Source organism: Dipodomys merriami, unplaced genomic scaffold (assembly GCF_024711535.1).
Source record: "Dipodomys merriami isolate MVZ:Mamm:240054 unplaced genomic scaffold, mDipMer1.0.p SCAF_12, whole genome shotgun sequence".
Classification (NCBI taxonomy): Eukaryota; Metazoa; Chordata; class Mammalia; order Rodentia; family Heteromyidae; genus Dipodomys; species Dipodomys merriami.
In genome coordinates, this window is record NW_027202493.1 from 44,870,733 (window position 1) to 44,897,696 (window position 26,964).

Sequence of the window (26,964 nt, forward strand, 5' to 3'; positions counted from 1 at the left end):
GAGCTTCTACCAGGATGGCTGGGGCCGTGACGTCACAAGGCCGGCACCAGAGACGCTGTGGTGGACGCTGTCCACCATCCCAGACCCCTGTACTATGAGCCGGAGTCATGCCTTCCTTCTCTTTTTGCCTTTTTGTTGTTGTTGTTGTTGCTTGTTTTTAAATAGTCTTGTGTTTTTGCTCAGGCTGGCTTGGATCTCAGTCTTCCCGAGTTGCTGGGATTACAGCATGTGCTCCCATGCCCAGCTTGTCTGGAGATGGAGCTTCACTAACTTCCTTGGGCTCATGCTGAACTTTGACCCTCCTATCCCTACCCTTAAGGAGTGGCATTGCAGATGGGATTATGCCACGCTTCACAGAAAATGGTTTTGTTGCTGTCGTCACAAAGTACCTAGTCTCAGGAATTTTGTTATAGCGATGTGAAGTAGACCGATACAGTGGCCAAGGGGCTAATACAACGCCAGTCTTGGTAGGTTTCCAAGGGAAGGGATCTGGACTGAGCCGACAGGCAAGGTGCAGAGAACCACCTGAGATACAGACGGGCCACTTTGATTGAAGGTGGGCAGTGAGAGCAAAGGCGGGGCTGTCCAGGACCGGGCTATAGAAGATGGCAGGGGTTAGTGGGAAGGAGGGGTCCTCGTGTGTGTGTGTGTGTGTGTGTGTGTGTGTGTGTGTGTGTGTGTGTGTGTGCGTGTGTGTGCGTGTGCGTGTGTGTGAGAGAGGGAGAGAGGGAGAGAGAGAGAGAGGGAGGGAGGGAGGGAGGGAGAGGGAGAGAGAGAGAGAGAGAGAGAGAGAGGGAGGGAGGGAGGGGAGAGTTTCAAATATCTTATTTATAAATGTAGATGATATCGTGATAGGTTTCTAAGGAAACCTCAAATTATTTGTTACTTTTCCAGGAAAATTAGGCCCCTCCAATGGACAAAAACTAGCGAGTGAAAGGGACACGAGGACTTGGCATTGTTTAAATGGAAATGACATAATTTCTCAACCAGCAACTACAGTTGGTCAGGAACCAGCAGCAGCATCCCAAGCTAACTTCATTTTTGCACACTATCTATGTTTTCCTGGAGCGCCAGCCGGCTACAAGCTGACTTTTATTTTGGTATAAAAATGAGGAAGACAATCGTGGTGAGAAAGACAGCTGGGGAACATTTAAACACGTGACCCATCTGCCACGGCTCTCCCACTAATGGACTCATTGCTCCTGTCAGAGTTGATCACTCAAAGTGTTGGGGGAGCAATAGAAAACTCCAGAACCTATTTTCCCTTCCCTCTCCCTCTCCTGCTCTCCCTCCCTCTCTCTCCCACTCTCTCTCTCAATGTGGTGTGCTAAGATATTTTATTCTGCTTGCTTGGGCTTCCTGGTGTTGACAAATTTTAAAGGTCATGGTAGAGGAGTGCAGGTCTTTTTGTGTGTGTGTGTGGCAAATCAAACCCTGAGCACCAAGACTGGTGCAACAATAGAACAAAAACGGGTTCGGCCCTCAAACAGAGCATCTGGCTCTGAGTGAAGCGTAGCCTGGGGCCCGCTGCACACGTCTCCTCGCATGAGTGTAGAGCCTGTGTGGAGGCTCTGTGCGCCCACAACTCTCACTGCTTTGTGATCATCTGCAGCAATGAAGGTGAAGTCAACCGTCCCTCAGAAACGTGAACTTGTGCAAAGGGGTGTGACCTGGCCCCTCCCGAGGGAAGGGCGCCAGAGTCTGGGAGATGGTCTTTGGTAAGAGCAGCTGAGTGCCGATGCCCAGGATGGGAAATGTGTGCCCAGGAAGAGAGCTAGTGGGAGGACAGCCCCATGTGCAGAGACTTCCTTGTAGCAGAATACAGTCTCACCGAGCAGATTCTGTACTGTTGGTGGCAATCACAGACAGTAAAAACAAGAGAGCCACAGACCAGAAAGATAGCCCAGGGCAACAAACTAGGAAAGAACCGTCACCCAGGCCCAGAGTCAGAAACTCCAGCACTCATCTATCCGCGTGCATCAGCTAAAGGAACTTCATTCTCAATTATGTCCTTGAGATGTTTGACTGATGGAAAGGCTATAAGGCTTTACTTAAATAAAGATGTTCATTGCCACATTATGTCAAGGACACATATTCTTTTCTATTTCTAAGAATTAACTTTTGGAGGAAAAAAAAAACCCAACCCAAACAAGTTCTTTGGTCATGCTCTAAGGAGATAAAGTGTTGTAGGTTTCCTTGTTAGTGAAAGGCCCTCAATGAGCGCCACATGGTCTGCGGCTGCTAAGTGTTAGGAAAATGGAGGAGAAAGGAAAAGGGAAGCAGGCTGGATTCACTCTCCCACAGGTGCAGACTGTAGAAGGCTAGCAGTGAGGTTCAGAACCAGCGCCTAGGAACCGAGTTGTGTGTGGCTGGCTGATGTTCGAGTCTGGCTTCTCTGGGTCTTAACAAGGAAACAAAGGAGTAAGAATCAGGCTGTAATTACTGGGGGGACTGGGGCGGGTACTTTCGGTTAGGTCCCAAATGGGGTGACGGGGACTACGGGGCGCCAGGCTAGGTGGGGATACACTGTCTGGGGACAGGCCTGTGGCCAAGCTGTCATGCGCACTGGTGTCTTGCTTGGTCTGGGGGTAAGGCGTGGTCAATCTCTCACCTTCCAGCTTTAGCTACATAAAAAGATGGGGCTGGGAGGGGAGAGGCAAGTCCTTCACTAAGAAACCGTGACACCCCCGGGAAGAACAGCTCCAGTGGGTTCCGTGAGGTGGCCCCCGGCATACTCCCATTTTGCTCACTAACGCCATGTCTCAGTTAGACACCTAGAGTCTCCTATGAGCTCTACAGAGTGGCTGAGACATGGCAATTAACCCCCAACCATTAGCTGTTGTCAAGGAGGCCGGCATAGCTCTCATGGCTTCTGAAGAACAAATGTCTCTGTCTTTGTTCTTCAAGAGTGGTCAACGATCAGGTCATACACCTTTTCTCTCAGAACCTTAACGTTTACTACTTCAAGTGTAAGAACACAAATCCTTTTCTCCCGAAGAGAGAAAATGATCAGTGTTTTAATCAGGAAGATCAGTCTCCTGTGGTATTTATTTAAATAGACAAGCGGGAAGAGTGACCTAGGGTGTCCCTGACCGAGATGCACCTCTTACATAAACGCACACGTTACAGTGAAACCCCCTGTGTACACTAATAGATGCTAACAAAAAATAAATGATACATGCTTTTAAAATGGTGTACATTGTGTAGACGTGACATACAGATACACTGCACACACGGCACCTGTCTGTAAATACATACTGTAAGTTGCAACAGTCCAAGATCTACATGCACACACATACATTACACATGTATGTATGCACACACGGAGCCATCCTGAGCAGCTGGCCAGTGGTAATTTTTAAAAAAGGTATTCTATTGTTTTCAAGCCCAAAACAGGGAAGGCGATAAAGGCAGGAAATTTTCTTTCTAAAAACTAGGCCTGCCTGTCTTTTAAAGATTCTAAGTCTTAAAAAAAAAAAAAAAAAAGATCCTAAGTCTAATTTTAAATTGGAACTTGCCTTAAAATGTTCAAATTATAAACAGTCCTGTCATGTCCCTTGGTAGTTGTAACCACAGTTGACCCAGCGGCTGGTGGAAGGGAGGAGGCATGGACGTCTTCCCTCCGGCTTGTATGCCTTGCAGTGAGAAAAGACCCAACTGCTTTTATTTCCTTCTCAAGCACTGAAATCAAAAGGTTAAGATTTTTGTGTGTGCTAGTTTGTAAAATGACTATTTCTCAAGGATGGGCCTACACTAAGCGACAGCTCTGGTACAAACTCACACTCCCCAACTTCCCAGGATGAATCTATAAACACCCGCTTTGTTGGGTGTTCGGAGTAACTAAGTAACCCAGCTAGCTCCTCTGCAGGGCCAGGCCTTAGCTTTAACCTCACAAATTCCTTCATTCCCAGGGTGATGGGGGGACTGGCTATGCGAAATTCTTTTAAACAGCGAATTTCAATAATAAAAGTTACCATTTATTGGAAGGCGGGAGGAAATAGTTAGGGAATTAACAGAGAAAGAATGAGCTAGGGCAGCTCACAGACTCCAGGAAGCCTGAGCAAGATGTGGGAAGAGTTTGAGGAAGGCACTGGATTCTCCAAATAGAACCCATAGAGAGATGGAAGCTGGACTGATTTTTTAAAAATAAATATTCGGATCTAGTTTAAGTCAAATAACAGCACAGGCTCCTACGACAAGCTTTTGTAAATGAGCACAGCTGGGGGACCTGCCACGTTGGCCCTGACTGGGTGTACTGGGCAGAAGAGGGAGGGTCCTTGAGGAGGGACCTCTCTCAGGACCAGTTAGAGGGAGACTGAGGCAGAGAGGAAAGGAGATACGAGTGCGCAGTGAACGAGCAGCAGAAGCAGTTCAAGTTCTAATCCTCTCACCAAACCCACCAGTCATGAGGCTCGATGCATTAACCGCCCCACAGATTTCAACCCTGCACATCCACTTTCTCCCAGGGCAAGGCCTAGGTCACCAAACGGTGGTCTTCACATGGGGAGAAGATGGCAGGCAGGACGATAAGGTTTCCGACTGCTTGACCTCACCCCCGTCTTCCTCATGCTTGTTCTGTTCTAGCTTGAGAGTTACATCCAGGACAACATGAAGAAGGAAATGGTAGAGGTCCAGCAGAACGCAGTGCAGAATCAGACGGCTGTGATGATAGAAATTGGGACGAACCTGCTGAACCAAACAGCGGAGCAAACACGGAAACTGACTGACGTGGAAGCCCAGGTAAGCAACAGAGTAAGAGTATTTCTGCTTAGCTTCTTACGGCCGGTCACAGTGAGAGACTGGGAAGTGGGCCCCGGTGGGTGGCTGGAGGCTGGAGATGGTGGTGGAAGCCATCACCTGACCTGGCTGTCACCTTAGCACGGAGGTCCCGAGAGCCGTGCCGCTCACGCCTCGGAGGACAAGGACGTGTGACACTGCAGTGACTCTTAGGCGAAGCAGGATCTAGGTGGCTTCCTTCTCAGCCTGGCTCCTGGACTGCAGTCATTTCATAATTCTTATGAATTCAATAGGAGCTTTGATTCTCCAGCTCCTTGGGAAATGCCAACATGGAACGTTTGCCCCGAATCTACGTCCCAGGTGTGAGGACGGGCACCCAAGAGCTTCGCTCACTCACCGGGCATTTTTCGGCGAGCGGTGGCCAGGCCAGGGCTTGGGGCCCGGCAGAGGCGCCCAGCAAACAGTGACTGTTCAAGGACTCTGCTGTTTGGCAACAGTCCTGACTTGCATTCACAGGTGATATCACATCCTGCAAAGCCATGACACAAGGACGTGAGTCATGGGTTCTTCCTGCGGGAAGCCGGCCAGCGCCCAGGCCCGTCTTTACAGTTGCCTGATCACAATAGGAAGGCAACCGCGCACATGTCACCCGGCAGAGGTGCCCGCGGGCCGAGCTGACTTTCCACCTCAGAGTCAGATTTTATTGTTTCCTAATTGGTTGAAGAGATGCTTTAAATAGGAAAAGGAAAAATGGCAAAGAGAAAATAAGAGGCTAACCCCGCGGGCCACACTAGCAAATGCCAGGCTAAACGTGAGCTGTATTTTTAAATACTGGAAGCATGTGACTTCTCATGCCTTTGTCTACTGACAAATAAGACGCACGAGACCATTCTGTGTGAGGGGAAAAAACTGAAAAAAAAATAAGATTTTGATTTCTGAAATACGGTCACTTAGATTCTCACAGAAAAAGCAGTATTATGTTACTTGACACAAATGCCACAGTCCAGAGCTGTTAAATGCTTTCTAAAGCAAAACATGTGACAACTATATCACACATGGATGGAATGCATGAAAATGAAAAGTATGCCAAAACAGAAGACTCGGGCTAATAAATAATTGATAATTGGATGACTGAATTCAAAGGCGGGTATGGGATTACTGATTACAAACGCTAACCAGGAATTTCACTGTCCTCAGGTCCTCAACCAGACGACAAGACTTGAACTTCAGCTTCTGGAACATTCCCTTTCTACCAACAAATTAGAAAAACAGATTTTGGACCAGACCAGTGAAATCAACAAATTACAGGATAAAAACAGGTAATAAAAATAGTTGCAGTTCATAATTGTATGCTCTCCAGAAACAAAATCCTACCTATTAATTATAATTATTAATTACTATCGATTATAAATATGATTTTTTACAATGGTGAAATGTCAACACTCAGAGAGCAGTTTGGAGGAAAGGCCTCAACTTGGTAGCTACAAGTAATTTTGTCTAGCTATTGTTGCTCCTTGGCAGCTCCCGAGATTCTTATTATAACCTTCCAACTGCCTCAATATTTTATCCTGCAGGTAATCTATAAAACAACAACAAAAAACCCCTCTGGTTTGGAGAAACACTGGCCAAGCATTTTAATATTAACTTTACCAAGGGTCTTTGTCTTTGAGACTTTGTTTCTTTTAATACAAAATGATTAACAGTAGGAAAACTACACCTATGCAGTATTGTAAAGTCTTTGCCTTATGATGCCATGATGTTACTTTAAAAAAGTTATGCTAAAGCAAAGACAAAGGTAAATGTTAATTGGTTCTATTAATATTTAAATAAAGTACAGGAAAAAAATCCCAAATTAAACAATACAGAAATAAAACCTCCATGTGCCAGGGGAGGCCTGTTTTCACAGCTTTATTCTGGCTGGAGATATAGGAAGGCGGTTTTACACATACGCAAAGTCTGCTTTTTTCCTTGTTTTTAATGGAGATGTGCAATGACATATAGAACAGTTACCACAATACCTTTTTCCTGTTCATGGGTTTTAAACACTGCTTTAGTCTTAACCAGAAATGGTGAGAAACATTCTCCTAACCCTTCACTGTAAGTACAGAACTAAACGAAAAACAATTCTTTCTGCTTCGTGGGTACCAAGTTCAACTTCTTATTGATTTAAGGGTTGAAAAGCCAATAGATTTTCCTTACCCAAATATTTTTCTTTCATGTTTCTGATTTCTCTGCTGCACAGTAGGAAATAAAAATTTGATGCCAATAACGGAGAACACTAATTTCATGTTGTAGCGAGCCAGGGACCCGTGGAGGCTTGCGGCTGCCCTGGCTTCCTGCGAGAATTATGTCCCTCAGGGTGTGGGGTCTGCTTAGCTGGTTGAACTTACCCCTAATACTGAAAATTCTGATCACCATACCAGTGAGGCCATCTAATCTTAGTAAAGCCAGTTATCCTTCCATAGCCCGGGGGGTCAGTTCCATAACCCTTCCCATACCAGAGTCCACAGAGGGCCATCCTTACATAAAATGGCACAAAATCCGCATGCAACCTATGTACATGCTGCCCGGCCCACGCCATCTCTGGATCACACAAAGTAACCACACGAGGTGTCCTGTAAGTAGCTGTCTCTCATAATGCCTAGATACTAACAAGGAAAAAAGAACGCATGGGTACGTTTTATATCATGCACTTTTCCCTCCAAATATTTTTAATCCAAGATTGGCTAAATTCACAGATTCTACACACGAAGGGTCAACTGTATTGTCAAGTCATGCTGCCTTTTATGTAGCACAGTGTGACTCTTATTTCTTCGTTTGACACACTGCTTTAAATCAAGCAGTTTGCTATACAAAGACAACTATTCAGAAACCTGCTTTTGGATCATTTCACGACTTGGTGAAATTTCCTAACACATCAAGGTTTTACAGCGTACAGGAGGCTGATTTCCACCGCACTGTAACTTGCTATGCTTCCTGCAAATCCTTGCTTAGATGATCCTTTGCAATTTTTTTGAACTTAAATCCTTCACATTTCCCCCTCGTTTAACCTATATGGATCAGAGATGAATTTTCCCAGTAATTCAAATCTAGTTTTATATAGCGTTAAATTTAAATATTACCACCTTTTCTCCCTAAGAGTACCTGGTCAAACATATGTAACATGTGCGGTCTAAGCAGTGCCTTACAGCTTGGCCTGCATCATCTACTTCAGTGTGGGGCGACCGGAGCCGCCTCCCAGCACAGCTCTCTGCTCAGGAAGGCTCAGCTCACCCTCTGGCTCACCGTGACAATCTTACGGAGCCAAATCCACTCCGGGGGGAAGGACAATACCCAAAGGCGCAGAAATCAGCTCTTCTCTTTTTTTAAAACAAGGCACTAATACTCTCTTTTTACTAATAACTTAAAAAAATACATAGGAAGCTTTTGGATGTTACCTATTTCCATGAGTGCTTCCTGCCTTAAATTTTGACTAGCCTAAGAGCTTTGTTATAAAGATATGTGAATGGCGCTCCACATTTGACAAATACTATTTTCTTTCTTTCTTTCTTTCTTTTTTGTTTGTTTGTGTGGGGCTTACACTCTGGGCCTGGGCGCTGTCCCTCAGCTCTTCAGCTCAAGGCAAGCACTCTACCACTTGAGCCACAGCGCCACTTCTGATTTTCTAATAGTTTATTGAAGATAAGAGTGTCACAGACTTTCCTGCCCAGGCTGGCTTTGAACCGTGATCCACAGATCTCAGCCTCCTGAGTATAGCTAGGATGACAGGCATGAACCACCAGTGCCTGGCGACAAATACTATTTTCAGTAATCATCAACTACCCAAAGTACAAATGCTTTTAGAGAATAGCTTTAAACAAGGTCAAAATACGAAGAGCAACAGTTCTTTCCAAGTAGCCACTACTGTACTTTTAGATTTACCAGTTGAAGGAGCCAGTCTGTGCCTGCTTTCAACTATTTCTTTTAAACATAAATGACTAATTTACGGGGCCGTATCTACAGTTACGTGGCTCTGGCCTTGAAACATGATACCGTGCGTACTCCCCGCCCCCGTGCCCTCCCCACCCTTCTGCAGAGACACAGCAAGAGGCATAAAGTAGAAGACTTGCAGCAAGACTAGGGCCCTCTCCAGGCCCTATTGGGCTGGCCTGTGGTGAGGATCTAATTGCACGTGGCACCACAGTATCAAAAGCTCGTGTGGGAGGAAGAGATCACAAGGAAATAGAGAGGGGGAGGTGCTCACTCCTAATTGTCCTGAAGAGAGCTCTGGGTTCCCATGACAGCTGTAGTCCCGTGGGGCTTGCCCACCAAGCTAAGGATTTCCCCCACACCCCATCTGCCCAAGGTCCCACCACCTCCCGCTTCCAACACAGGGACCTGTGTCCTGTGGAGGACACACACCTATCCAAACCGTAACAAAGACGACTCAAACGCTTTGTATTTCTGCCTATAGGATACTTCTCCCACAGTTCCATAACCACAAATTCTGCAAATGGAAACCTAAACTGTAGCTGACTTTTATGGTGATGATCAGATTGATCATCCTATATTAAATAAACAAACAAAAAATGAAATAAGATCCAGGCACTGGTGGCTCTTGTCTATGATCCTAGCTGCACCGGAAGTTGAGATCTGATGATTCTGGTTCTAAGCCCAGGCCAGGCAGCTGGTTCTCTCCAACTAGCCACCAAAAAACCTGAAGTGGCTCCACTTGGTAGAGTGCTAGCCTTGAGCACAAAAGCTCAGAGACAGTGTGTAGGCAAAGTTTAAGCTCCAGGACTGGTGTATGTCTGCGCACATACTGGTGTATGTCTGCATGTACATGTACACACGCACACACACACAACCAAAGAAGATGGCATTGAAAAAAATGTCAGATTACCGAAGGCAAGTCAATGCCCACTTCTTTTCTTTCTGCACTTGGCCATGGTATTTGCTACAATATACAAAGTCCTTGTGATGAATTTACTCTGCATGGATTTCACCTGCTTAAATTTCCACTTCATATTACCTTATTAAAAAATTCACTTGTGACTGAGCGTAATCTGCATTTTGAGAAATGCTGAGCTAACATAAGATTCCCAAGACACCAGGTGGTTTGACTCTGCAGGGATCTGCCCTTGAACCCACTGGAGACATTGGTCTCAGACACAGTCTAGAATGGAATGACATGATGCTGAGCTTCCTTCTTAAATTGAGTTCATATTTGATCTGAAGGTTAGATTTTTGAGATCACTATATAGCAGCCCTCTGGAGCTGTACCGGTAGGGCCTTGGGAGAAAAAGGGTGTCATTCATACTTATACAGATTAATTGACCAGGAAGGGGCTGCAGAGGTCATCCAATCGAACACCTTCTCTTAAGACAGAGGTTTATCTGGCCAGGATAGACATTCACTCAGTGGAAAAGCTCCAGCCGGATGGTTCATGGACCGACTGCAGGCTCCCCGCTCCTTCCACTGCCCTGTCTTGGATGACAAAGCATTTGTGTAGTCTCCACATGTTCCCAGGTGGTAACTCCTGACGCAGTGCCGACCCTACTGTTTTATGACAGTATTTCTTCTTCGGTGGAAGAAGAGCTTTGCCATTTTAGCTAGACGATATGAAGATCATTAAGATTTCTGGATTTCCAGCATTTATGGTTGATGATGGTTTTGTTTCTTAATCCCTCATGCCAAAAAAAAAAAAAAAAAAGACCTAAGGAATGCCTTGCACAAAGTTTGTATGTCTTTTTTTTGGGTCCGGTTATGGGGCCTGAACTCTGGGCCTGGGCGCTGTCCCTCAGCTCTTCAGCTCAAGGCTAGCGCTCTACCACTTGAGCCACAGCGCCACTTCCGGCTTTTTTCTTTTTGCTTATGTGGTGCTGAGGAATCAAACCCAGGGCCTCAGTCATGCAAGGCAAGCGCTCTACCATTGAGCCACCTTCCCAGCCCTGTATGTCTTTTTTGAAGAAAAATTACGCAACAGCTGGAAAGTAGGATGTGGTCTAGACTGGATGAGGAGCTGCCCTGACGACTCAGGGAAATGCGGTGCTCACGCCACACCGATGCGTTGCTCCCTAGGACAGGGTTTCAGTAAACTCCCCAGGATTCCCAACGGGGGCACACCCCCCAGGTTCACGCTGTCTTCAAACAAGGGGAGCACGTGATGCTTCTCTCTGGTCTGTGTGTTCCTGAAGAGTTCTAACGGGAACTTTCCCTGTAAGTTTTCTAGAGAAGAAGGTGCTGGACATGGAGGATAAGCACACGGTACAGCTGCAGTCCATGCGAGAGGAGAAGGACCAGCTGCAGGTGCTGGTGTCCAGGCAGCACTCGGTCATCGAGGAGCTGGAAAAGCAGCTGCTCACGGCCACCGTGAACAACTCCGCCCTTCAGAGACAGCAGCACGATCTGATGGAGAAAGTCAGCAACCTTATGGTCCTGATGGCAGCCTCCAACTGTGAGTGGCTCACGGCTCACAGCCTCTGCTGTAGCCCGTCCCCTGTGACGCGCGAGCTCTCCTAATGCCTCATCTTCCAGAGGTGGTGTTGTTGCCCTTCTGTATTTCGTAGTCAAGCTCAGGGGGGGGTCTCGGGACAGAGCCAAGAGCAAAGGAAGAAGAGAGAAGGGGCAGAGGAAATATGCATCATGCTCACACATACTTTGGACTCAAGTCTGTAAAAATGCTCCTTTGAGTTTGTTCCATCACTGCATGAGCAAGGTTGGGAAGCTACTAGAGGGGGGACTGGGGTCTTCGTTGGTTTGTTTTTTTTCGACAAGGCCACACCCCCCAAAAAAAACCGTCCCTAAGGAGGCGCAGCGAGTCCTTGAATATATGCTGCTTTCTTCATTACTGTTCTATCAATCAGCTTCTCTTAGACACTGAAGGAAGGAGGGAGGAGGTCACAATCTTTGTGACCTAGCCCAGTTTGGCCTACCTTTTACTATGGTCCAGTTGTCAATCTCCTCTCAACAAGCACTGTTTGGACACAGGTCTGCTCTGCTTACGAATCAGGATTCACGGGTGTGAGGCCCTCGTTTGCCACCCCCAGAGCTTGAGCACACGCCCATGCATTCTCCCGCTGTGACTCAGAGGCCTCACGACGTGCCCGTGCGCCCAAGTCCACAGACAGCAGCACGACCACAGGCCTGACATGCAGGGCGGCTGTGGCTTGCAGTGTGCAGCGTGTGTTTTCCGATTTGTTTCGCTCTCTTCTACCGAGAAAGATCTTATTTCCCCCCATGCTCAGAGAAAAGAAAAGGTAGCCATCAGAGCGGGGGGGGGGGGGGGGGACCAAGACAGTGTCCAGCCTTGAGGAGCTCATGCTCTACGAACTTTACTTAAATGCCTTTCTGTTTTATAAATGCAGCCAAGAGCTCCTTTTCTGTGAAAGAAGAACAGATTGTTTTCAGAGACTGTGCTGAAGTCTTCAAATCAGGACTGACCACCAGCGGCATCTACACGCTAACCTTTCCCAACTCCACGGAAGAGGCAAAGGTAAGACCTCCCCACCTCGCTCCTGGCTCCCAGTGGGGCATGCCAGGACGGGAGGCTCCCTCCCAGGCCTGGGGAGCAGCCCCTCCCAAGCACTGGCCGAGGGCTGTGTGGTGGCTCTTCAGGGAATAGTGACCCTTCATGCGAATGGTATAGAGATCTATCTTAATGTCAACAACAGCAGGAAACACTCTGAATGAGTCAACTTAAAGTGGAGGCTCACTTCTCTCATTTTAAAGCAGGTAATGTCCAAAAACTTAAATGCGAATAAAATATAGCTCGTCTTAAAAAAAGTTATGAACACGTATTAATTATAAAGCGAGGAGCATCACTGTGGTACTTCCGTGTATTAGCTTTTATTTCGATCATTCTTTCAAGGAATGTTTGTGTTCTATAAGGAAGGAAACAAAACACCTCAAGAAAACCAGAAACTGGTGGCTCATGCCTGTAATCCAAGCTACTCAGGAGGCTGAGATCTGAGGATCAAATGTTTGAAGCTACTCCCCAAAGACACACCCTCAAGATTCATATCCTGTTAACTAGCAAGAAGCTGGAAGTCGAGTGTGGTTCAGTGGCAGAGCATGAGCAGAAGCCCTGTTAGGCACACAGGAAAAATACAAAGCAAACAACAGCAAATGGAGGCCCTTTCCGCTCATCTTTAGTCTCAAATGTGTGGAAAGCGGACGCTGCTGCCCCAGCACCGCTGGGCAGGCCAGGTTTCCACACAGTTCCGCCCGACCGAGTGTCTCCTGACACCAGCAGGGCTCTGCATTCAAGAAAATCACCCTGCCCGCTGGAAGCAGTTCTGTGTGCCTCTCTGTGTTTGAGAAGGCAGAATGATACTGCAAGAGAATCAGTGTGAAGGACTGTGCACATTGTCTGCAAACATGGTCACCCCTATACCCAGAAGCAGCTCCATCCAACAAACACAACACAACACACCCTTCTAGAAACTGTCAAAGTGGAAACTACAGACTCTCCTGGAAGTAGTCTTTTTGAACTTAGCATTAGCTTCAGCATTTAACAAGGTATCAAAGAAAATCACAAGCATTTAAGGGTTTAAAGATGTGGAATTTGAAATGGTAACATACACTTTGATTATGAATTAAGAGATAAGTACTGTGCTATTGAAGATTCTGCCTTCCAAAGAAAGCATTCTAATTCATTCATGCTGCTTTAAATCAACCTAGAAAGTCAGTTAATGTCCCCAGCAGCCTGGAAGTAGGGCTGTCCGAGGAGGGAAAAGCTCAAACCCGTCTGCTCCAGTTGAAAAGCAATTCGTCCCAGGCACCGCCTTTCGGTCCCCTTGGCCGTCTGGGTTGCAGGATAGCGTTTTATGTTATTGTGCAGCCATCAGTGTGTTCTTGGTCTTGGGCCTGGGGAGGACGGGGTTGGGAGGGTCTGGGGAGGGGCACAGCTTCGATGCAGACCCTGGTCCCGGGAGCACTGCTTGCCTGGCTCAGCACAGGCCCCTACCCTGGTGGCCCCTCAGCCCCTTCCCTCACTAACACGCTCTGCAAAGCTGGAAAGATCTACGGTTCTGGGGTCCTGTGAGTCTCAGGTCCTGGCTGGAAACGTTAGGAGTTAGTTTGCAGTGAAAGTCAGTTCATTTACACAGCAAGCAACAGAAACCCCAACTTTCCTTTGCCCTCATATAAATGGTCTAGGTTAGGTCACCTCTGCATTCCCTCCCGGGCTCAGGGCTCCCTGAGCCCCAGTGTGGGTGCTGGGCTCATCTGGATGGGCTGGTGTCGACATGCCGCTGTACCTACAGGATGAGTCCCCCAAGCCTCTGGCATGCTCGGGAGGCTGTGACGATCAACGCTCAGTGCCCAGGGCGGGTCCTGGCCATCGCTTGGGGCGCGGTCCTTCCCCAGAGCACAGGACATCTCTGCAGGCCCCGTACACACTTCTGTCCTGAGTCACCCGACTCCGGAACACAATGTTCAGTGTTTCTTTGGGCAGATTTTTTTTTTTTTTAAAACAAAAGGCCTGAGTACTGAAACTTTATTTTTTTAAATTAATTAAGGTTTTCTATAACATACATACTATTCATGAGAAGTATGAGACTGTGTTTGCTAATTAGAAGCCTCAGATTCCTGCCCTCCATTTCTTTTTTAATTTTTAAATTTTTATCTTTTTGTGTATGTGGTACTGCAGAATCCAACCCAGGGCCTCACGCATGCTAGGCGAGCTCTCTATCACTGAGCCACCTTCCCAGTCCTGACCCTCAGTTTCTGAGGCTACTCAATTCTTAGTGCTTATCTCTCTCTGTGTTTGCTCTTCTGTCACTTAGCTAACATGTTGAGCGGAATGAAGCTTGACAGTTGAATCGGGTATTGCTTCCTGCAAAGCACCAAACTTTATAGCAAGATGTCAGGTCCCTGAGTCAGGCAACCACATGCTAATCAAGTACTAAATGCCTCCAGGTTTGCTGTAACTGGAGCGGCCAGGTCTTGAGTACTACCCAAGAACTTCTGTCTTTCTGATCCTGATACAATCTACTTCATCATTTTTCACCTAATATCTCCTGGCTATGTGGAAAACTATTTGAACATTATCTCTCTCTGCAAGTTTCATAACTCAATGAACCGTAATTCTTTGGTTTTTATAAATCATTTGTTGTTGTGCTTTTTAAACAAAACTTCTGGATGGAGTATTAAGAAAAAGTTCTAATTAGCCTTGTCACGGTCCCTGATGGAGCCAGGAAGAACAGAAATGCGGCTGAACTCATCTATGCACTGCGATTCTTGAAATCCCACTCTTGCCTCTGACTCTCATAACAAGATAAACTTGTACTCCAGGCAAGAGATAGCGTGGCTTTGAATATCATTCAATAACCATTAACTTCGCAATGGTGATTTGGCTTAGAAGAATGAAATGGTCTTAGACCACGGCGGGGGGGGGGGGGTTTGCAGGGTGGGGGGGCATGCAGCAGGGGTCACATCTGCTATTTAGGACATGGCAGAGGTAACTTCTCTGCAAACTCCGGGAGCCGGAGCCCAGGCCGCCCATTCCATGACTTTACTACACGGACCTCAGAACCCACAGATAGACTGGAGCAGCACTGACCGCTTTGTTGACCACAGTCACATAAGCAGCAGTGTTATTCATGTACTGATTTCAACTTGGAGCTGGGTTGAGGGACTTTTGGCCTATTAACAGAAGGGTCAGGTTTCTCTGTTATTTGCAGCATGAAATAGTGGAAAAAATATTACACAGGAATTCAGGAGACCTTAGTTAAATCCTACCCACTATTTAATAACTGAATGACTGATAAAATGAATCAGGTCTAATTAAATCACTTCATCCGAGAAAAATTCAGAATGCTGTTATCACAGCTGGCTTGCTGCAAAATTGCAGAAAACAGATGCAAAGTACCTGGCACAGAGCTTGGAAGAGAGTGACACGTCATAACCATGAGAATGATATTTAGGGAAACAAATGTCAAAGCAGGGTGGCTGAGAGTGAAGGCTTTCCTTCAGCAGATTAAGTTTATATAACCAATTGGTTGAAACCAGAGAAATAATGTTCTCATTAAAAATGTGATTGTCTTTCATGTCCAAACAATATGGTCATTGGGGAAGGCAACACGAGCTGGTGATCTTTGTGGGGAGAGACAGGAATCCTGAGGGAAAGGTCCCTGAGGAGGAGGAATTCTAGTTCCATGAGCCAGGAGACTTCAGTGGCCTGCATGGCTTCTGTGAGCCCCTGCCCCTTGTATGGTAAAGGGCAGCATCCTGCCCTCTATTGGTTCCCTTTTTGTGCTTGTCCTAGGATCTTAATTCATAGCCAACACCAGTTCACACAGTAAGCTGGCCAAAGACTCTCCCTCACTCCCCAGGAGACCACCAAACACAGCAAAGGAAGGATATTTATGCTTTCCTTCCAGCATGTTACCATTTCCTACCTAATGTGCTCTAGGGAATGTATCTTACTTTCTGGTGAACTATTTTTTGTCCTACTATAACCTCATTATTGAAAACCTTGTTTATGAAATCTCATTTTAGAGTCTTGAATTTCATAATAAAACAAGAGTTGAGTTGAAAATGAGTATGTACGCCCTTAGCCCAAGAAAGAATTCTGGGTCTGGACAAAGTTGAAATCCAGAGTCTGCTCAAAAAGCAAATGAAGATCTGGGGAGAAAAATACCATAGGCCATAAGCAAACTACAGAGAAACCCAAACTGGTGTCCCAGAGGCAGTCTGGCCAAGTGTGGGTCCCGTGGGCTGGGCACACTGGGCTGGCCCTTGTACTCAGGATGGACAGGAAAACGGGACAGGGGCTACTAGCTAGGGCTCCTCCGGGTCTGGGAATGCAGGCAGTCAGGGTTAGAGATGGCAGGGGCCTCTCTGCTACCCTGGCCCATTGACAACGAATCTCCCCAGACTACCAGGCTTGGGCTATGGCCCTGGGCTATTTACCCTGGAACGGAGGGTGACCAGAAAGTTGTATTTTCATCAGCATATCGGATTATATCCCTATGTTTTGTTATTATCATTTCAAATATTCCCAACCTATTGTTTAAAAATTAAGCGCCAACTTTGCCGGGGGTGCTGTCCCTGGGACCCCGCAGAGCTGTCTCAGGACCAGCACCTGCACCCCTCCTGCCCGGCCCTGGTTCACTGCGCCCTCCCCCGCAGGCCTACTGCGACATGGAGACGGGCGGAGGCGGGTGGACGGTCATCCAGCACCGCGAGGACGGCAGTGTGGACTTCCAGAGGACGTGGAAAGAGTATAAAGTGGTACGGATATACTCACGCCATCTCCAAAGAAATCATTTCCTTTGTGAACACTGTCAACATCTTCAGAACCTTAATCCCAAATCCCAAATTAGCTAATGGCTTTTGAAGAGTTTTAGGAAAATTCTTTCCAGCTAGTGTTTCAGTCTCCAGTGAAGAATGTTCCAGTCCAAGTGATTGGAACTGCGTATCCAAACCCAGCCTACAGCGCCGGGACACAGGGCCGTGCACGTTAACATCTAGCTCTCACACTCCTGTCTCTGCTAGAGGCCCCTCAGACAGTTCTCATTAATTTAATACTAATTTTCTTCTAGAACAGTGTAGTTTCTCAAAGTCAATCTTCTTAAAATTGATTTCCTGGCAAGATGACACCTGCAATCTTAGCTATTCAGGAGGCTGAGATCTGAGGATTACAGTTTGAAGCTAGCTAGCCCGGTGAGGAAAGTCCATGAGACCCTTAACTTTAATTAACCATCAAAAAGCTGGAAGTGGAGCTGTGGCTCAAGTGGCAAAGTGCCAAGCTTGATGTAAAAAGTTAAGGGACAGTGCCCAGGCCCTGAGTTCAAGCCCCAGTACCTGGAATAACTGTTTCCCAGGTCCTGGTTTACTAGAAACACTTTAAAGGAATTACCACATCTAGGCACTGGTGGCTCACGCCTGTAATTCTAGCTACTCTGGCAGCTGAGATCTGAGCTCTTAGTTGGAAGCTAGCCTGGGCAGAAAAGTCTGTGAGATTCCTATATGCACCCCCCCCCCATTTCCTAAGTGAAAGAGCCCATATTTCCCCAGTACTAATTAATTAGTACTAACTAATTTCTGCTGTCATTCCACAGTTCACTGATGAACTGATTTTAGATGCATTGGGACAGCAAGTAAAGTAATGGAATCTCATCACTTGGTTCCCAGGGGTTTGGCAGTCCTTCAGGCGAGTACTGGCTGGGGAATGAGTTTGTTTCACGGCTGACCAATGAGCAGCGCTATGTGCTGAAGATCCACCTGAAGGACTGGGAGGGGAACGAGGCCTACTCACTCTATGAACACTTCTACCTGTCCAGCGAGGAGCTCAACTACAGGTAAGTCATTTGTAATTTCAGGCCTTAACAGGACCTCATGGCGGGGGGGGGGGGGGGAATGGGGGGGGAGGAGTCCCCGGAACAAAAGAGCCCTCCATAGCCATTCAATCAAGATCCAGACACAGGTGACCTTAAATCGCCTTGTTTGCAGAGTCACTGCTACCTTTGCTGAATCTGAGTTATAAAATTCTGACTTCATATAATACAAAGGAAACTCCTGAGCATGGCCTTCAGCCATATTTTCTGTGCACCCTCAAAGACTAGATCTTGCGTGCAAACATGGGGTGTTCATAGCTAGCATAGAGTAAGCGAATGCCAGTGTGTTCCTGTATCAGGCACTGTCATGTCTCATGTGTCCTGTAGCATACGTTATGGCTGGCAGATACCCGCGCCTTACTATTTTCTTCCAAAGGGAGTCTATTTTTGGAAGGTGAAATACGTGAAACCGTTTTGTTCAGTCAGGATTAGCTGCCAAGTGAAAAAAAACGGCCCAGTTGGGCGGGATGGCTCCTCAACCCCTCTGCTCTCCGGACGGAGGCACTTTGGATCCACGGCAGCTCCCCACCCTCTGGGGGCAGCAGCCTGAAGGTCCCAGGGCGGGTGCCGCGCTGACGGAGAACGTCCTTCCCCAGATGAGCAGGGCGTGCCGGACGGGAGAGGGGTGGAGAGCGGCCAGCGGCACCGCAGCTGTGGCCGGCTCGGCCCCGCGGGAGTCCAAAGCCAGCCCCGGGGTGGGGGGACCGTGGGTGCGATGAGACCCTGCTGGTGGACGCGCCTCGGTGGCGGTCCGTCTCGTGAGTGCCCGCCTCTGGCCGTGGGGAGCGCAAACTCAAGTGAAAAGCCTTTGCGCCCGGGGAAATGCCAGGGCGGGCAGCACAGGCCGGCCGGCTGGGAGCCCAGGGCCCGGGCGCAGAATGACGCCTACGCGATCAGCTTTAGAGGCAGTGGACGAAGATTCAGAAGCCTGTTTTGAAAAACTCTGACATGGTTTTTGAAAGTCGATGAGGCATTCAGTGTCTGTCATCGCTCAATACGGAGACAGCAGGGGCAGGACTGCAGGGAGGTGCAGACCCGAGACTTAGACAGCTCAGAACATGGGAGGAGCCCTCGCGGACTTACCTCCAAGCTCAGTGTTTTCTCAACTGGCAATGATTAGGAATCTACAATGGAGAAATCAGAGAAAATAAAGAAGAAAGGACACAAAATTAAGGACTAGATTGTTTGCACAAGAAGATTTGACAAAATGGGTCCTTACTCTCGTATGCTGACATTTTATAACAATACTTTAAGCTGAGATGGTTTTCGGCAGATATTTCCTTTAGGAATGCAATCAGTTTTGGATCTGCCATTTAAAAAGTATACACTGGGGCTGGAGAATGCGGCCCGAGGGTCGGCGTGCCAACCTCGCAAGCACAGGGCCCTGAGTTCAAACCCAGGACTGCCCACGGCACCCTTCCCCATCGCTGGCTTAAATCTACCACCCTAATAAAGCATGATGCCAGTGTGATGTACTGAAACTGTGGGCGACTCTGAAGGCTTCTACATGCTGTCTGTGTTCAGCATCTGCTTTTATTCCCCCGAAGAACTCTTTGGGGGAATCTTATTCCTAGCTGTTGGATAAATGAAAACATGTTATGAGACATGGGTAAAGGAATCGACAGCATGGAGTCCTTTTAATAAAACTGGACTAACTCTTAAATGGGTCCCTTTCCGCAGACGCTCTGACAGCTTCCTACAAACACGGAGATTTCACTGTGAGGTAGTCACATGCCACCCCCCATGGCCATACAAAATCAACCAGGTCCCCTGAGAGCAAGCCTGAGGGCGGGACTCTACCTTCCAAACTCAAAGTTTGTAAGAAAGCGTGGTAGGCTAGTGGACGGCTGAAGGATCTGTCAGCCTCCCAAGCGTAGACTAACTAAACGAACGGCATTCTTCCTTAAGCCGCTCGCCTCCGGGGACATTGGAGGAGAGCCACGAGAACTAACCTAACTAACCTTTCACGGGAGACAGGAGTTAAAGGAGTGCGCAGGGCGGCGGGTCAGGTCAGGTCTGGCCAGGTGGAGAGGGGCTGGACTGAGGGAGCTTCCAAAGGCCTTCCTGGCTGACCCTGAGCAGCAGGTGTACAGAGGTCGCCATGGGCACTCCACCTGCGTCGGTGCCTGCAGCCCGGGACCTCGCTCCTTCCCAGACACGGTGCTGGGACGCAAGCATGCTCCGGGCGGGGGCCGGACAACGCCAGTGTGAAATTGGGGATGAGAGGGCCGGGCCCTAACGCCACTGCGGGCGTCTGCTCTGTGGGCGGCTGGCTCCTGTGCCCGGACACGACACAGACGCTGTGTGCCAACCCGGAGACGGCCCGTTCCCCCAGCCGCCCCCGCCGTGCGGACGCCAGCCTGGCCCCTCCTGCCCTACCCGCCCGGTGGGGCGTGTGGCGTGCGGACCTCCGGGGCTTCATTTTGAAATCATGGGCTCTCCGCCCTTTCTTTGGCTTCTCCTTGTGGCACCAAGGGTGTGGCTGGAAGGAGTCCCGGCTGGGCTGTGCAGGGTTTGAGAGGCGTGGGCCATTACCTAGCAGCGTCTTAGTACGACGTTTATTTCTTTTCCAAGGTTGGAAGGCTCATGACACCAGAATACAGAACTGGGCCAGGCGGCCTCAGGAGTATTTTCCATGCAGTTCTATAGACTTCCATCCCAAACGTGAGGACCCTAGTCGGCCCCGTTCCCCACCCCACCCCCCACCCTCAGGGGAAGCAAGGACGTCTGAGGCGGACAGGCATTGTGCACTCCGCTACCTCGGGGTCCCTCTTCTGTGTATCGCAAAGCAGTGGGAAAATAAGAGTCCCTGCTGATATTTGTGCAGGCGCTATGTGTTAAAGTGCACAAACATCCCTCTGTGCTGAAGGAGTTGATGATAAGTTGGTTCCTGTTTATACCAGTGCAAAATATTTTGTTCGGAGTAGGCACCGGAGCGCACGGACCAGCACGGGTCGCACTTGGGTAGAATGGAATTCTTCGCCATGGAAAGTTTTCCACTACGGTCCATCAACAGCCCGAGCCAATTACAGTTTTTATTTTTTCCTTTGCATGCTTACAGGATTCACCTCAAAGGACTCACAGGCACGGCGGGCAAAATAAGCAGCATTAGCCAACCAGGAAATGACTTTAGCACAAAGGATGCGGACAACGACAAATGTATCTGCAAGTGCTCCCAGATGCTCACGGGAGGTAGGGCCGCCCGGGCTTCCTATTTGTGTTGGCAAGGAGTGGTTTCACGGCACACAGGCTTGTGTCAGCCTCACTCGGTGGCTGACAAGGCCCAACATTTCAGAGAGAGGCACATTAGTGTGGCCCAGAAAATTGGTTCCTCCCTTACTCAGACTAAGTGGGAAGTGAGAGCAGGCGCGCCCCCAAGACCCAGGCCTGCCATGCAGAGGAGGTGTCGGGATTGCGTTTGCTGAACGCCAGGTACGGCGAAGATGGGGCCGTTCCATCCTGCTTTCTTTCCAATCGATAATTTAAGGTTTGAAGAAGTAACTTCCAGCTATCTTTTTTGCGTAAGGACTCCATGAACACATAGCAAGTATTTACAAATACAAACAATTAGTTAGCCTCCTTTCTTAGCACACGCCTAAGAGTAAAATGAGTGGCTACCAATTTTAAGACAAGAGGATCTTGTCTCCCACTTTTTCTGTCCGGTTCTCTAACGATGAAGTGGAAACGGACCCCATACACAAAGGCCTGTGTGCCACTGCTTAGAGAGCTGGAGACCCTCCTACCAAAGGACAAGGGGGAGAAGGACCTGGGGGTAGGGGGTGCAGGTGGGCAAATCCACCCCGCCCTCCTCCTGCCTGCCAAACCCACACCGGCAGGGGCTCTGCACAGGAGAGGTGGGCGGGCTGGCACTACAGTCTCTCCTGGAGAGCAAGGAAACTCATTAGTAGCCAAGGACAAAATGTATTTATTTACCCACATCATTTAGGCTGGGGAGGGCAAGGCAGTCCAGGAGAGAAGGCAGAGAGCTGGGCCTCTGAAGAGGCCACGCCCCCCATCAGGCTGGACCAGAGGCTGCCCTAGAGCAACAAGGTGTCTGCGGTTCTGTGAACAGGCAGACAGCAGGTTCTAGAAGGGATCGCGCTGTGAAACACTCAAAGACCGAATCACACACACACATGTGCACGCATGCACATGCACACATATACACACTTCTCACAGCTGCATCTCATGCTGGAACAGTGGTCAGGAAAGAAGGGAATTGCTGGGGAAATGAGCTGTGCTCACAGCAGCACGCGCATACACCACAGACATGGTCTCATCATGGAGCCCGAGAGATCCTCCTGTCCCAACCCCCGGGAGCTGGGATTACAGAAGAGCAGCCGTGCCTATTTCTTCAGTTAAGAAATGTAAAGCTAGCCAGGCATGGGTGGTGCACGCCTGTGATCCTTGCTACTCAGGAGGCTGAGATCTGAGGACCGAGGTTCAAGGCCAGCCCAGATTAGAAAGTTCATGACTCTCATCTCCAATGAACCACCATAAAGTTGAAAGTATAGGGGTAGTCAAATGGTAGAGCACCAGTCTGGATCAAAGAAGCTAAGAAACAGCACCCAGGTTCAAGCCCCAGTACCGGAACACACACATACACACATACACAATCACAGAAGCTGCTGTATGAGTATCACCCCCTTCCTGCCCTGAGGTGGCCTCTTCACTGAAGTTCATTTACTTTCCTCCCACACAAGGCTTCTGAGATGTACTCATTTTTCTGGCAAATCCTAGCACCATTCTGTTTGTGGACTAAGGGTGTGTGTGTGTGTGTGTTAGCGTGTGTTAGCATGTGTGTTTGGGTAGGGGCGCCCTCTGCTGCTAGGCTCTATCTGCATTGACCACTCAAGCTGTGAAGCTTTTTCTTTTTTTTAAAAAACCAAGCTGATTGCTTGACATTTGGGTTCTATTTCAACCAAAACGAAACCTTTGGGCCCTCTGGCAATCGAGAACCGTGCAGCCTGCCATGCAGCCGGCCTGGGGTGTGATGAAGGCCTGTGGAGAGCTGTCCAACAGCGCCTGAGAGCCTACACCAGCTTCCCGTCACGCAGAAGGCCGGGGGGACAGGCCTCTGCCCCGGGCAAGGCGGCGGGAGCCGGAAAGCTTCAGGGAAAACTGGCACCCTGGAGCCACCAGGACACGGGGTGCGGTGGGGGACACACTCAGAAGCCACAAGGACACGGGGTGCGGTGGGGACAAACTCAGAAGCCACGAGGACACAGGGTGTGGTGAGCACACTCAGAAGCCACGAGGACACAGGGTGCGACAGGCACACACTCAGAAGCCACGAGGACACAGGGTGCGGCGGGGGACACACTCAGAAGCCACGAGGACACGGGGTGCAACAGGCACACACTCAGAAGCCACGAGGACACGGGGTGCAGTGAGCACACACTCAGAAGCCACGAGGACACGGGGTGTGGCGGACACACTCAGAAGCCACGAGGACACGGGGTGTGGCGGACACACTCAGAAGCCACAAGGACACGGGGTGTGACAGGCACACACTCAGAAGCCACGAGGACACGGGGTGCAGTGAGCACACACTCAGAAGCCACGAGGACACGGGGTGCGACAGGCACACACTCAGAAGCCACGAGGACACGGGGTGTGGCGGACACACTCAGAAGCCACGAGGACACGGGGTATGACAGGCACACACTCAGAAGCCACGAGGACACAGGGTGCAGTGAGCACACACTCAGAAGCCACGAGGACACGGGGTGCAACAGGCACACTCAGAAGCCACGAGGACATGGGGTGCGGTGGGCACACACTCAGAAGCCACGAGGACACGGGGTGCAGTGAGCACACACTCAGAAGCCACGAGGACACGGGGTGCGGCGGGGGACACACTCAGAAGCCACGAGGACACAGGGTGCAGTGAGCACACACTCAGAAGCCACGAGGACACGGGGTGCAGTGAGCACACACTCAGAAGCCACGAGGACACGGGGTGTGGCGGGGCAGGCGCTCCTGGCGGGGCCACAGGTTTCGGCGCGAGGATGTGCGTGTGTCAGCACGGCGGGTGGGAATGCGGCCTGGGCCTCGGGGGAGCCCTTTTGCGTCTGTGTCCCAAGGCCTCCGCTTGGTCCTAACTCCTTTGATGCTCTGCTCCCACAGGTTGGTGGTTCGATGCGTGTGGGCCTTCGAACTTGAATGGAATGTACTACCCACAGAGGCAGAACATGAACAAGTTCAACGGTATTAAGTGGTATTACTGGAGGGGGTCAGGCTACTCACTCAAGGCTACAACCATGATGATCCGACCGGCAGACTTCTGAGCGTCTGCACCAGGAAGACTGTTCTACGCCCAAAGCGTTGACCAGACACCGCCTGGGTGCTCGGGAGCTGCATGCCCGAGAGAGCCCAAGCACCTCGCCACTTGGGCCTGCCTCGCTCAGTGAACCCAGGGAAACCCGAGGAAGCAGTGCCGTGGCTCTGCGGTCTCACAGAGGTGAATTCAGGGCTCGTTCCCCCAACCACTGCAGCCTGTGCGTCTACACCACAACCAAGCACGTCCCAGGCGAGCTGTCATAGATAACTGGAAAGCAGAATGCCAGTGCCACACAGGGCCCCGGAGCCACGCTCCTCCGGGCACTGTCACTGTCTGCAGCCTGTGTACACAGACCTGGGTCCTGAGCTCACCTCACTAGCTCACTGAAAAGGAATACCACACTCTGTAAGCCATAAAACATATATGTGCATTCAGGGATTCCCAGGAAGTGGCTATCACAGTTCAATATTCTGAAAAAAAGTGCATTTTTTATTCCTCTTAGGTGCTTCAAATGTTCCTTCTGAAACAGTATATTTATATTATCTGTTGACTGCTTAGTTTTAATTTAATGCTCAAAGAATACATACAGCAAATTTATAAAGTGAGAACTTCCAGGAGCTCTGAAATCACTCGGTGGGTGTTTGTATGATGATTTACTATCTATTTGGCCTGGCTGTGAAATATGAAGGTATTTTTAGTAATTAAATATAACTTATTAGATGAAATGATGTTTAACTTTCATGATAATATTTACAGTTTTTGTAATTTGGTTATGACACAACTGTGCCTCATGACAAGGAAACATTTGATATTTAATGGGAAAATTATACATTTAGTTTCATGCAGAGGTCTATTTTCTCTTCTAGTAAGACATATTTTAGAAAACTATGCTAACATTTAATTTATGCTGACAAAAATCATTCTGTTTAAGCCACTTACAAGCTATATTTTTTGGCTAGAAAGGTGGCTCAGTGGTAGAGTGCTTGCCCTGCACGCATGAAGCCTGGGGTTCGATTCCTCAGCACCACATACAGAGAAAAGGCTGGAAGTGGCAATGTGGCTCAAATGGTAGAGGGCTAGTGAAGAGCTGAGGGACAGCGCCCAGGCCCAGAGTTCAAGCCCCATGACTGACCAAAAACAAAAATACAAAGCTATAGTCTCAGGACTCGTCTCTAAATTTATTGAGAAATATAATTCACCTTAGTAATATGCTGAAGCTCATTAGCAAATGAAATGCTTTGGAATGCAAAACGAAACCAACTATGCACAGTTTACTCAAATGTGTGGAGAAAAATCTGGGAACACTGCTAAATGCTCGGGACTGCAAATATAGTCCCTTCGGTTTTACCTTCTTTTGCAGTTTGCATAGTGCATCTTGTACTAATGGACATCTGTGCAGGGAATCTGAGTCAGTGGAGAGGAAGTTTGGGGTCGTCTGCTCCTGGCACTTCCTGCGTGTCTGTCTTCCTCGCTTCCTGCCCCATTTTCCTCTGCGGATGCGGCTTATCCCTGCCACCCCAGCCTCAGCATCAGGACCTGGTGAGCTGCTGCGCACTCAGAGTCCGGCGGGGGACCCTCCCACCATGCTGAAGAGAGCTTGAAAACCTCGACAGGGGCGTCATGGGCCTATCAAGTTAGAAATACACAAGATACTCAGGAGGCTCCAGAGCTCCACAGCCACAGCGCAGGTATCCAGCAAGGGGGGGAGAGGAGAATGCAGGAGAAACGGGGGGACATGCCGCTTCGTGTGCAGGCAGGGAATGCGGACTCCAGAGACTAGCTATGCTACCACACTGCTCACTGTTCGGGGTTACCCACAATCTCTCAGCACAAGAATGGGAGGAATTGTTGTTTTCACTTTACACTTCAATTCTTTACTCAGTAGTTCAAACAAACAATCTCCCTGGGAGGACTTCTTATTTCCTCTCTTTAAAAAAAATTTACAAAGTCGAAAGGAAATCACAACAGTCACCTTAAACATGAGAACAGAAACAAGCAGCCACCTCGTCAGCGGCAGTGAGGACAGAGCAGGCCTCCGAGGGGCCGCGCCGGGTAACCGCGCAATGCACAAGAGCCCTGTGGACCTCCCACCCGACTTGCAGACACTCACCTTTTACAAGAACAGACTGTCTCAGACTAGTCAACAATCTTGAAAACAGAAGGCAGCTTCTATAGAGTCCAGCTCCCAATCAAACCAGACTCTACTCACTTTTGTATCCTCAATCTGAAAAATTTAGAACCTGGAACTTCTCACTAAACGTCTGAAATACTTACAAGTCAGTAACATTTAAGTGGCATTTAGGAAAAGAGAAATCAAAGTATAATGACCGTACCACAATCAAGGCACAATATTTGTATCTACGAGTGAAACTTCCACTTACAACAAAAGCATCTTTTTTAGAACAAAAATTAAACTATATTGCTACCTTTCCTTTCTGAGAATCTAGTTTCTTCATGTCTGTTTTCTTTATCCTGTGGGCCTTTGTAATCACATTTTCACTACTTTTCACAGAGTATCCACACATGTGCTCCTACAGGTAAGTAGGTGAGCGTTCCTACATTGTGTAAATATGTGTTCTGAGTTTCAGCATGCCTGCTGTTAGTAAGTTGCACTATGCTTCT

At 48.7% G+C, this 26,964-nt stretch overlaps 2 protein-coding genes across 4 annotated transcripts in view; one reads left to right on the plus strand and one right to left on the minus strand.

Moving 5' to 3' along the window:
- The window catches only part of Angpt2 (angiopoietin 2), a 45,743-nt gene extending 18,934 nt beyond the window's left edge, over positions 1–26,809 (plus strand). The window contains exons 2-9 of the mRNA XM_070016828.1: positions 4,585–4,740; positions 5,935–6,056; positions 10,941–11,173; positions 12,084–12,211; positions 16,852–16,953; positions 17,857–18,023; positions 21,121–21,251; positions 24,189–26,809. Of these exons, the coding sequence (XP_069872929.1) occupies positions 4,585–4,740; positions 5,935–6,056; positions 10,941–11,173; positions 12,084–12,211; positions 16,852–16,953; positions 17,857–18,023; positions 21,121–21,251; positions 24,189–24,349 (1,200 nt within the window). The 3' untranslated portion in view covers positions 24,350–26,809. The remainder of the gene's footprint in view (positions 1–4,584; positions 4,741–5,934; positions 6,057–10,940; positions 11,174–12,083; positions 12,212–16,851; positions 16,954–17,856; positions 18,024–21,120; positions 21,252–24,188) is intronic.
- The window catches only part of Mcph1 (microcephalin 1), a 150,913-nt gene that overhangs the window by 70,489 nt on the left and 53,460 nt on the right, over positions 1–26,964 (minus strand). The gene's annotated exons all lie outside the window — the stretch shown is intronic.